The sequence below is a fragment of the Capra hircus genome, chromosome 21, assembly GCF_001704415.2.
Source record: "Capra hircus breed San Clemente chromosome 21, ASM170441v1, whole genome shotgun sequence".
In the NCBI taxonomy this organism is placed as follows: domain Eukaryota; kingdom Metazoa; phylum Chordata; class Mammalia; order Artiodactyla; family Bovidae; genus Capra; species Capra hircus.
This window is the reverse complement of record NC_030828.1, coordinates 34,175,655-34,188,394: the sequence shown is the minus strand read 5'-3', so window position 1 is coordinate 34,188,394 and position 12,740 is coordinate 34,175,655. Positions and strand designations below refer to the sequence as shown.

Below are 12,740 nucleotides of genomic sequence, written 5' to 3'. Positions count from 1 at the left end.
GATGTTTCCCTGACAGAGAAGGTACCTAATGAATTTGTGAATAATGGAGCAATCAGTGATTACTTTCAAGAGATGAATGTTTATTAAGTTCCAGGCAACCTTCCTTCACACACGTTGACCAATGCTTCCAATCCCAGGGAAGATGGAGGGGTCCATCTCAAAACACGTCATGCTGATCCCTGGTTTTTGTACCATCTCATTGTTCTCTGGGTCCAGGACAGAAAGGTGGAGATTCTGGTGTAGACATTTGGAGTTGTCCCATCATCACTTCCATAGGACACAATGCCCTGGGCAACACCATTACACACAAGTGGGCCCCCAGAGTCACCCTGTGGGCAGAGAGAGCAAGGGTTGAGCTCACCTTCTTCAGGTCCAAACTCACCTTCTTCAGGTCTGGTCTCCTTGCCACCCTGGGGTGGGTGGGCTCAGTTAGGGGTCCTGGCTGATATCAGGGCCTTGTTGGTCTTGATGTTCCACCCTTGCATTGACAATCCTGCTGCTCCTCCTGCAAGAAGCCTCACCCATTTGTGACTGTGAGGCAGTGATCACCCCCCAGGGACACAGGACAGGCTGGGGACAAAGGGGCAAGCTTTGTTCCCATGGCCACCCATCATCCCAGCTCAGCTGGGCCCAGGGTTTTGCTCGGATAACACTGGGGATCTCACCAAGAAAGAATTCTTCCTCTTGGTTGAATCTCCAGCACATATCTGCGTGATGGGGATGTAGTCTTTGAAGCGAGCAATACATTTCTCCTCACTTTGGACTTCAAGATCCACCTCCTGTAGTTTGTCTGCAGAGTGCATATTTACCCCCAGTTGCCCCCAGCCAGCCACACTGCACATCATCCCTGGCTTCACCTTCTCCAAGCTCCTGGGCAGATTGATGAGGCTCACTGCATCCGTCATCTCAGCCTTCCTAGTCAGCTGAATGTAGAGGAAAAGCATTCTCACATACTGTTGGCCCACAGAGGCTACAGGACAGTAATAGGGTTGCCTTCTTCTCAGCATTGGGACCACGGAGGTGTTGTACAGGAGGAGGGTCAGGAATGAGTTCACGGGGGATGCAGAACCCTGGATGGAAGTGTCCCGGACTCAGTGCAGCCACGTGTCCCACCTGCAGTAACATGATGTCGTTGGCCAAAGTTTCATCATTATAGTGTGGGTGCGGGATGGCTCTTCTCACTTGGATGACCTGCTGGGTCCTCTCTCGGTCCATGATGTTGTGGGCCCCCACAGTGATATTAATTGAGCTTCACAGAGAGCAGAAAGGGAGGGGGTGTCACAGGAGAAATGGTCCAGGAGCCAGGAGGAAAGAGCACAGCTTGGGACAGGGCAAAACTTGGGACAGGGCAGGGGAAGGGTGTGGCAAAATTCTAGGCAGTGGGCTCTGGGGCTGAGCATCTCTAAACTGTCTGCTCCCTGGCAGCCTGGGCAGGGTGGCAGTTTCTAAAGTCCACACAGGGTGTTCAGTCCTGCTTGAGCTTGAGTATCTCTAAGGATAACATGAATTTCTCACATTAGCACTGTGGGCTCCAGGCCACAACCTTGGCTTCCTTATGTTCCAGGTTTGATCAGTCCCTTCTCTCCATGTGTGACCGGCATTGACCTGTCCCTCTCTCCCCAATGTCTGACTAGCTTCCTGTGTTACCTGGTGGCACAGGTCTGCAGCTCCTAAGAGGGTTCCCTGGGAGGGCTCAGCAGAGGAATGGGGGCCCGGGCACTGCTCCTCACCTTCCCAGGCAGTGAGCTGCTGTCAGCACGAAGTCCTCACGCACAAGGAAGCCCCCACATATGTAAGATTTGCCTGAAATCTTGAACCGAAGAAACGCCATGTAGGGACGAGAGTGAGGCTTGGCCTCATGGCCCCCGATGATTTTCCCTGAAAGAAAGATTCCAGCCTGCCCACTGTGCTCATGGAGCCAAAGTTTGAACAGGGGAGATGGGATCAGGGTTTCCCTGAGTTCAGAAATTTTCTTAGATGGACCAGGCCCAGGCCGTGCAAGAGTGTAGCATCTGGGCAGGTCTGTCCATGTAGGGTGGGACTGGGCCTCTGAGGGTGGGACCGTCACTCACCTGCCTCCACAGTAGGGGACAGAAGGGCCACCAGGAGCAAGAACGGGACCATCTCTCCAGGAAGACTGCCCAGATCTGAGCGGCTGCTGCTTCCTTCTGGTCTTTTAAGCCTGAGTCGTCCCCTTCCATGTTCTGGCCTTTGTCACGTGAGCCTTATCTGAAAGCCTCAAACCACTTTTTGTAGTCAGAGTGGACTGTTTATTTGAATTTAATTAAAGCCTCTGGTAAGTTTTCATCCATTGGGTGGGGTGGGGGTCGGGGGGGTGGTTGCATCAGCCAGTCCTTAAGCCCTCAGGTGCCTGAATCCCAGAAACCTGGGCCTCATGATGATAGATCAAAGAAAGTCTTTGCGTGCTTCATTTTAGATCACCCGGGTGGTTGTGTATTGAGACCCCTCCTTCATCAAGAATGTGAGAAATATTGGACTTGAGATTCCTTGCTTCATGTAGAGGAGATAAACCATCATGATCAGACTATAAAGGCAAGATCCACAGTGTGGAATAGACATAATGGTGTGGAAGTGATGCTGAAGAGGGCTTATTCCACTTACTAAAGGACTCAGTGGTTTAAAACAACAGCAACATAGCTTTACCCATCTGCATTTTGGTCCAGGTACACTGGGGATGGCATCCCTCTACTCACCTTGGTATCAGGGCTGCTCGAAGCCTAGAGGCTGAGTCACTTGAAGGATGCTCACACATGCCCAGTGGTTGGTGCTGGCTATCCACTTGGCACATTGGTTTTTCTCCACAAGAGCCCCTCAGGTTGTCTCACTTTATGGGATTCTTTGGCTCCCTCATGACACAGTGGTTGGTTTCCCCAGAGTGACCATCTCCTAAAAAGTGAGCCATCTAGAAGCTGTGTTTTTTCATTACCTAGATTTTGGTGTCATATGGCACCTATTCTACCATATTCCACTGCTTAAAGCAATCAAGAGCTCCCCTCACCCAGATTATAAAAGGAGGGCCCTAGACCTCCTTTGTTGCAGTCACATAAGAAGAGCCTGTGGGATGGAGATATGCAGCGGCAGTCATGTCCCCATCATGAAAATGGGGGAAGCCATGGAATCAAAACAACTGTTGTTTCTAAACATCTTGATCCCAGCCTCTTAAAGAGCAACAACATCCTTGTTAAAGAAACAAAGCCCATGGTCAACACTGATTCTGGCAAGAGAGTCACAGTGAAGCAAGCGGTGTCCTCATCCTGCATGGGCTTGGACACCCTGCACTGGATGACCTGGATGAGATATCAGAACGCAAGTGAAGTGAGGAACATTGCCTTCCGTAGGGAATGCAGGAGGGCATGGCAACCCACTCCAGTATTCTTGCCTGGAGAATCCCATGGACAGGGGAGCCTGGCAGACTACAGTCCACGGGGTCACAGAGTCAGACACGACTGAGCGATGTTTAGTACTACTACTATGAAGGGAGTGAACATCCAAGGGCTGTGAGGAGGGTGCTTACACAACGGTTGACCAGTCGGTGGTAAAGGAGCTCAAGGAGGATTCAGGGACTCCAAGAGAAAGGGCAGTCTGGTGGGATGTGTCAGAGCAGGACAAATAGGGCGAGGCGGGCGTTGCTTTGAAGCAGCTGCCTGACGTGGATCACCAGAGCCTGGGCGGGGAGAGCAGGGGATACACTTGGAGAAGATGAGGAAGAGATCTGTTTTATAAGTCTCTGTGGGGACTAATCAAATAATTAAACATATTAAGGCAAGTGACCCAGTTTCTTACTGTCTGAAGATTAGATGGTATTGGTGGCATCAATGTTAATTTCCCAGATTGATGGTTGAATTGTGGTCACATAAGCGTTTCCTTGTTTGTAGAAATTGCCCTCTACAGTTTTTGAGGACTGATGGAACACCGTGTCAGTAAATTTACTCTCAAATGGTTCAGGAAAATTAAAGTTTTGTATTATAATTGCTACTTTTCCATAAGCCTGAGATTATTTCAAAAGTAAAAGGAGATCCATAGCCTTCACATATATGAACAACAACCAGTTTGAAGACACATTTGAAAAGATAATCTGTCACAGCAGCAACAAAAAAACACAAAGAGCTTGGGAAAAACATAACCATAATTGTGAAACACTATTTGAGCAATATGTTAAAGGATTCCTGAAAAATATAAAAACAGACTTTAGAAACAGAAAGATAGTCAGTTCTCTGATAGGGTAGAACCACACCAAAAAGGCACTGATTCTCCCAAAGTTAATATAAAAATGTGATTCCAATTAAAAAAAATTTTCTTTCTCCTATTGTTAGGAAGTTCTAGCTAATGTCTAAATTTTATTTGGAAAATAGCATGAAGGAATAACTAGTTAGATATTAAAAAACATCCCGTAAGATGTATTTTCTGAAAACAGTGTGTTGCCCACTCATGATCAGACAGACAGACTAAAGAAAAAGAATAGAAAATCCAGAAACATTCCCAAGCACATATGAAAATGTAGTTTACACTGAGGTGACATTAAAACAAAAAATCACTGAGTGAAAGTAGTACTTTTTAATAAATGATATTAGGGCAATAAGTTAGTCATACATCACATTAACCACCTGAGTAAGTGCAAAATACAAGATACAAATGTATGAAATAAAACCATACTAATAAAAAAATGTGGATGAACCCCTTAATGAAATTAGAGGTCTTCTAGCAATGACTCTAATTACAGAAACATTAAAAGAAGAGATTGATAAATAAATTGTGATACGTAAAATACAGTTTTTTAAAGTTTGTATCTCAAAAATCAAGCATAACCAGAACCAAAATACAGACAATAACTCAGAAAAAAATTATTGCAACATATATCACAAAGAGTTGATCTATATAAAAACAAAGAGTTAGAAAATCTAAAGAAGAACCAAGCACAATCAGAGCAGAAAAAGAAATAAAAGGAATCCAAATTGGAAAAGAAGAAGTAAAACTCTCACTGTTTGCAGATGACATGATCCTCTACATGGAAAACCCTAAAGACTCCACCAGAAAATTACTAGAGCTAATCAATGAATATAGTAAAGTTGCAGGATATAAAATCAATACACAGAAATCCCTTGCATTCCTATACACGAATAATGAGAAAGTAGAAAAAGAAATTAAGGAAACAATTCCATTCACCATTGCAATGAAAAGAATAAAATACTTAGGAATGTATCTACCTAAAGAAACTAAGACCTATATATAGAAAACTATAAAACACTGATGAAAGAAATCAAAGAGGACACTAATAGATGGAGAAATATACCATGTTCATGGATCGGAAGAATCAATATAGTGAAAATGAGTATACTACCCAAAGCAATTTACAAATTCAATGCAATCCCTATCAAGCTACCAGCCACATTTTTCACAGAACTAGAACAAATAATTTCAAGATTTGTATGGAAATACAAAAAACCTTGAATAGCCAAAGCAATCTTGAGAAAGAAGAATGGAACTGGAGGAATCAACTTGACTGACTTCAGGCTCTACTACAAAGCCACAGTCATCAAGACAGTATGGTACTGGACAAAGACAGACATATAGATCAATGGAACAAAATAGAAAGCCCAGAGATAAATCCACATACTTATGGACACTTTATCTTTGACAAAGGAGGCAAGAATATACAATGGAGTAAAGACAATCTCTTTAACAAGTGGTGCTGGGAAAACTGGTCAACCACTTGTAAAAGAATGAAACAAGATCACTTTCTAACACTGCACACAAAAATAAACTCAAAATGGATTAAAGATCTAAATGTAAGATCAGAAACTATAAAATTCCTAGAGGAGAACATAGGCAAAACACTCTCAGACATAAATCACAGCAGGATCCTCTATGATCCACCTCCCAGAATTCTGGAAATAAAAGCAAAAATTAACAAATGGGATGTAATTAAAATTAAAAGCTTCTGCACAACTAAGGAAAATATAAGCAAGGTGAAAAGACAGCCTTCTGAATGGGAGAAAATAATAGCAAATGAAGCAACTGACAAACAACTAATCTCAAAAATATACAAGCAACTTATGCAGCTCAATTCCAGAAAAATAAACGACCCAATCAAAAAATGGGCCAAAGAACTAAATAGACATTTCTCCAAAGAAGACATACAGATGGCTAACAAACACATGAAAAGATGCTCAACATCACTCATTATTAGAGAAATGCAAATCAAAACCACAATGAGGTACCACTTCACACCAGTCAGAATGGCTGCGATCCAAAAATCTGCAAGCAATAAATGCTGGAGAGGGTGTGGAGAAAAGGGAACCCTCCTACACTGTTGGTGGGAATGCAAACTAGTACAGCCACTATGGAGAACAGTGTGGAGATTCCTTAAAAAATTGCAAATAGAACTACCTTATGACCCAGCAATCCCACTGCTGGGCATACACACCGAGGAAACCAGAATTGAAAGAGACACATGTACCCCAATGTTCATCGCAGCACTGTTTATAATAGCCAGGATATGGAAACAACCTAGATGTCCATTAGCAGATGAATGGATAAGAAAGCTGTGGTACATATACACAATGGAGTATTACTCAGCCGTTGAAAAGAATTCATTTGAGTCAGTTCTGATGAGATGGATGAAACTGGAGCCGATTATACAGAGTGAAGTAAGCCAGAAAGAAAAACACCAATACAGTATACTAACACATATATATGGAATTTAGGAAGATGGCAATGACGACCCTGTATGCAAGACAGGAAAAAAGACACAGATGTGTATAACGGACTTTTGGACTCAGAGGGAGAGGGAGAGGGTGGGATGATTTGGGAGAATGGCATTCTAACATGTATACTATCATGTAAGAATTGAATCGCCAGTCTATGTCTGACGCAGGATACAGCATGCTTGGGGCTGGTGCATAGGGATGACACAGAGAGATGTTATAGGGAGGGAGGTGGGAGGGGGGTTCATGTTTGGGAACGCATGTAAGAATTAAAGATTTTAAAATTTTAAAAATAAAAAAAGAAAAGAAGAAGAACCAAGCAGAACTGAAGAATCAGTCAGTTCAGTTATACAATAACTGAAATTTCAAATACACAAGAAGGGATCAATAGTAGATTAGATGATACAGTGGATGGATCAGCAAAATAGAAGAGAGAGCAGCAGAAATCACTCAACATGAACAGAAAAAAAAAGAGAGACAGAGAGTGAGAGAGAAAGAATGTTTTTAATGAGGACAGTTTAAGAGAACTCTGAGATAATATCAAGGATACTGATAGTCACAGTATAGGAGTCCCAGAAGGAGAAGAGAGAAGAAAAGGGTTAGACACCATATTTGAAGACATAATAGCTGAAAACTTCCCTAGCATAGGAAAAGAAAGAAATATCCAGGTCCAGGAAACACAGACAGTCCCAAACAGGATAAACACAAAGATGACCACATTGAGACACTGTAACTGAAAAGGTAAAAATTAAATATTAATTTTAAATTAATATGAACATTAAAATCAGTAAAGGAAAAGCAAAAAGTTATGTATAGGGGAACTATCAGCTACCAGCAGACTTTTCAACAAAAAATTTGCAAGCCAGAAGGTAGCGGCATGATATATTTTCAGTGATGAAAAGAAAAAATGTCTTATAACCAAGAGTACTCCACTGGGCAGGCTGTATTTGAAGGAAAAAGCTAAAGTTTTCCAACAAGCAAAAGCTAGGAGTTCAGCAACACAAACACAGCCTTATAAGAAATGTTATATGGTCTTCCCTAAACAAAAAAGAAAAGACCACACTAGAAGTATGAAAATTATCAAAGAAAAAGTCTCATTGGTAAGGGAAAATGAAGGTATACTTGTCCGGGAGAGAGTGAAGGACAGGGAAGCCTGGCATGCTGCAGTCCATGAGGCCACAGAGCTGGACATGACTGAGCGACTGAACAGCAACAACCTTCAGGGTAGCTATCAACCACTTATAAAGCTAGTAAGAAAGTTAAAAGATGAAAGTAGTAAAATCATCTATATCCACAATAGGTACTTAATGAAGCCTTGAAATAAAATGCCATAAAGTACAATGTCAAAAAAATGAACAATGAGAGGGATAAAAATGCAAAGTCGTAAGGATGTGTTAAACTTAAGAGCCCAACAATTGAAAATAATTACAGTTATAGAATGCTGATGTATATATATTGATACATATATATAAGCCTGATGGTAATCACACACCAAAAATCTGTACTAGATACACACAAAGAAAAAAGAGAAAAGAATCCAAATGTAACACTAAGGATAATCATCAAATCACAAGGGAGGAGAGCAAAAGAAGAAACAAAAAAAGAAGCACGAAAACAATTGAAAAACAATGAACAAAATGGCAAAAAGTACATACCTGTCAACAACTACTTTAAATACAAATGGACTAAATGAGCCAATTAAAAGGCACGCAATACCTAAACGGGTGCAGAAACAAGATTTATACATATGCTGCCTACAAGAGACTCACTTCAGATCTACAGATACTCACAGACTGAAAATAAGGGGATAGAAAACGTACTCCAAGCAAATGGAAACAAAATTAAAGCCAGGGTAGCAATACTTGTATCAGACAAAATGTTGTAAAACAAAGACTGTGACAAGAGACAAATAAGAACATTACATAACGATCAAGGGATCGATCCAAGTAGAAGATATATCAATTTTAGATATACACACAACCAACATAGGAGCACCTAAAAACATAAATATTAACAAGCATAAAGGGAGAAATTGATGGTAATGCAGTAAAAATATGGGACTTTAACACCCCAATTACTTCAATGGACAGATCATTCAGATAAAGAAGAAAAAAGAAAACAATGGTCTTAAATAGCACATTAGACCAGATGGATGCACACACACACACAGACAGACACACACACACACATCTCTTTCTCCAGGAAATTTGAAAGGGTCCTTGACCAGGAGACTGGGAGGTCATTACAAGGACAGGAATTTTATCATCTGAGAAGCATACAGAGGAATCTTATCTCAAGTATCTCAGCTAGTGGGATTCTTTATTCTTCAAGGATTTTACTGGTCTTATGTTTATTGGGCTAAAGTAGCCTTTCACTGACCATCACTAATAGGAATGGAAATACCAAGTTACCAAGATGTAACACAGGGAATCTCATCTTCCCTCGGCAATTAGGATCACCCACCTAACTTGCATAGTAAGTTTATCTGTCTATCGATTGCTTTCCTACAAATTAAGGCCTCTAAAAATCAGAAGAGTCCAAGGTCATAGAGACAGAAGGAAACCTTCTGAGATGGAGTTAATAGGTCTAATAGTAGGAATGAGAGCCACCCCATGTGGTCACTTCATTGTCTCTAGAACCATGTATTCTGGCTAGGAGAGAAACAACACCCTATACTCACTGCTGGCTTAAAGCACATACCACATCCTGGAAGACAGCATCCCAGTCGTAAAGGTGGTTGCCTTTCCACCATCTACATTACTAAATCTTACACAATTCTCGGGCCAGCTGTTTCTGGGTGATATGGGACATGAACTCATGGCTTCAACGTTCTTTCACAGTAAAGCATTTGTTGGCCAAAAGTTGTGTTGTGTGGGATACAGAGACAGGAAATAAACCCTGCAAGACCACTGTGGTACCAACAGCAGCACGGTCATGGGCAGGGAAGGTAGAGCCATTCCTGTTCCAAAGCACATTCCCGAAACAGACTAGCAAGGGCTTGACTTTTCTTTCAGGTCCATCATCCCCAGAGCTGGCCTGGCGGTTCTCTCCCCAGGTATATTGAGAACTGAATCTTCTTGTGGGTCTGGGGGGAACAAGTGGTGGGAGAGGCCTTGGTCAGTAGAGGCGTTTCATTGGAGGTCATTACAGATATTCTAACAATAGTATTCATTTATGTATTTATTTCTGGCTGTGCAGGGTCTCCATTGCTCCATGTGGGCGTTCTCTAGAGTGGCTATTCTTCACTCAGGTGTGCAGGCCTCTCACTGTGGTGGCTATGCTTGCTGCAGAGCATAGGCTTCAGGCACACAGGCTTCAGTAGTTACCGCACGCGGGCTCAGTAGGTTTCCTGCATAGGTTACTTGTTCTGAATCACGTGGAATCTTCCCAGATCAAGGATCAAACTCATGACCCTGCATTAGCAGACAGATTCTTATCCACTGAGCCACCAGGGAAGTCCAGGGATGTTTATATTTTGTTTTGTTTCTTATTTCCATTGCAAAGATGTTTAAAGAAGTTAAGGACTGTTTCCTCAAAAGTGGGGGATGGAGGACATTTCCACAGACCAGAAGATTTGAAGAAATCAGCATGTTTTAGGTGCTCACGCACCTTCATCTGATTGTGCCCATGAGCAGACAGAACAGCTCACCAGGAAGCTGTCTGAGTACTTGTCAGAGAACGGCTGCCATGGGAGCCCGGGGACTTGCTCTGTGTGGAGGGAGGCATCTGAGCAGAGGCTCCTGTCTGGTCCAGGGATGGCAGGAAGTCATCAGTGGTCAGGGTTAGAAAACATGGAAGTCCTCTTGCTGGCCTGGCTCTTAGGGGACCTGGCTGAGCCCAGGCTCCGTCCTAACTCTGCGGGGCCTCCAGGCGCTCACTGTCCCTCCTGGGACTGTCTCCCTCATCTCTAGAAGGAGGACAAGTCTGCAACTAATATTCTTAAACTTTTCCAAACCACAGAACCATTTCCTCAAAGTAAATGTTATACTTGAGCTGAATATATATGTGGCTACACTCATTTTTTAAACAGTACGTTTTTGTTTCTTTGTTTTCCTTTTGTGTATTTTCAATCAAGGAGCTGGGTCCCTAGTGAATCTTGGGATTTTTTCAGCTCCAAATCAGAAGCTGTGTCATCACCGCTCTTCCTTTGTAAAGGTGCCCCAGGTCACTAGGAGATTGTGTTGCTGGGTGATTTGTGCACAGCCAGAGGAGAAAGGGCCTGCGTTTAGGGTAACTATATCCCAGAGTGTTGACACATCCCCCAGAGAAGCACAGTGCTGTGTGTAGGGGTAGGGCGGCACCAGCCAAGGGCTGGAACTCAGGCTCAGCTCCCAGGCAGCTCAGCACCACAGTCAAGAGCCTGGAGGGATGGAAGCGTCTGGCGAGGGGAGACCAGGACAGGGAGATATTGCCCAGCAAAAATCACATGCTCTCCAAACCAAGACCTTCCCCAGGATGAAAGGCTAGGTTGTCTCAGACCCTATGGAGCATCAGCCACCGTGACGGCCTGAGAGCAAAGACACTTCTCCAGTTGTCCAGACCTCGTGGGCCTCCCTGACTGCAGTTTGGTTTGCATAGGCAGGAGCTTGCAGCCATGACAGGGAGCCTGCTTCTGGCCCATCCAGTGGATGAGTGTTTAGAATCAGATTCTAATTGCCTTTCTACCATTTGAGCCTGTGCAGTGACATTTCTACCTACTGTATTAAGAGTGGGCTTCCCTGGTAGCTCAGCTGGTATACAATCCACCTGCAACGTGGTGAGACTTGGGTTCGATCCCTGGGTTGGGAAGATCCCCTGGAGAAGGGAAAGCTACCCACTCCAATATTCTTGCCTGGAGAATTCCGTGGACGGAGGAGCCTGGCAGGCTACAGTTTATGGGTCCGCAAAGAGTTGGACACGACTGAGCGACTGAGTGACTAAGCACAGCACAGCACATTAAGGGTGAAAAAATAAGGCTGCCCTGTTCCTTCTCTTCCCTCCCTGCTGCCCCCTCCCCCAGGGGCCGAGTATGCTCCAGTGAGCAGACCAGAGATTTGCTTCATGGCTAGAACCAAAATGACTGATGTTCTAGAGTTGCATGTAATAACACTCCTACTCAGGCTGGATGAGAATGAGGGGCTGGATGAGAACGAGGGGATTCTCGGGAGACCCAGCCCTGCTCTGGGCCAGCTCCCCTGGCTGTGGGGGTTAAAGGTCAGATCAGGTAGCCCCCCTCCCCAGTAGGAGGGTCTCTGTCCTGGAGCTGCAGCCCCAGGCTGTGCTCTTGGTGTCAGGGACCCATGGTGTGACCCACTCCTCCCTGCCATGTACCCAGAGCAAGGAGCTAAGGAGTTCACCCTGAGCCCCAGGACCAGAGAGGTTCATGTTTTCCCCTGATGGTGCTCAGCTTCAGCCCTGGCAGGAGGGCCAGCCCTGGAAGACAGGTGTGGGGAAGCAGACCTGGGTGACAGCTTTGCATGGGGTTCAGGGGAAGAGATGGTGGGAGGGGGGAGAGGAGGAACAGAAAACAGCAGAATCCTATCATTGCCTTTCTAAACACACAGTGAGCATTTGTGAATAGGAGTCAGTGAATAAATAAGCAACCAGCCCTTCGAGCCCAGCTGAGACACAGTTATTGAGCTGCGGGCACACCAGTCCTGCAGTGCGATTCTGGATCAGCCCCAGGGAAGATGGTCTGGTTCCTGCAGTCAGAGCTTTTCATGGTTTTCTTCATCCAGGGCAGGAGACTTGAGACTTTGGTGCAGGACCCTGGAGGTGACACATTATTTTGTCCATTGAAGACAATTCCCGGGGGCTACGTTGTCACACCCCAGAGTCCCCCTGGGGACACGAAAGGGGAAAGACTGAGCCAGCTCGACTCCTGGTCCTGCCCCCCCTCCATCGTAAGACCCCTCTGGGTGATGGTAGCCTTCCAGGGCCTCCATCGGAGCACAGGGCAGGACATTGTCAGTGCTTCACTGCACCCAGGTGGCAGCTCCATCTCCTCTCCCAGGTCCCTGATCTGCTTCACAGGGA

At 44.4% G+C, this 12,740-nt stretch overlaps 1 protein-coding gene across 1 annotated transcript; it reads right to left on the bottom strand.

Annotated features, from left to right (window-relative positions):
- On the bottom strand, positions 60-2,140 carry LOC102190602 (mast cell protease 3-like). Its single transcript, XM_013977270.2, has 5 exons — positions 2,073-2,140; positions 1,731-1,878; positions 1,114-1,249; positions 666-923; positions 60-329 (listed from the first exon to the last, which is right to left on the bottom strand). The coding sequence occupies exons 1-5, from the start codon at positions 2,122-2,124 to the stop codon at positions 168-170; spliced, it is 756 nt and encodes a 251-aa protein (XP_013832724.2). The 5' UTR covers positions 2,125-2,140; the 3' UTR covers positions 60-167.

Coding starts and splice junctions, on each gene's coding strand:
- LOC102190602 (XM_013977270.2), bottom strand. CDS start 2,124: ATGGTCCCGTTCTTGCTCCTGGTGGCCCTTCTGTCCCCTACTGTGGAG. Junction 924..1,113: donor ACGACATCATGTTACTGCAG/GTGGGACACGTG, acceptor CTCTACATTCAG/CTGACTAGGAAGGCTGAGAT. Junction 330..665: donor AGAGGAAGAATTCTTTCTTG/GTGAGATCCCCA, acceptor CTCTGCCCACAG/GGTGACTCTGGGGGCCCACT.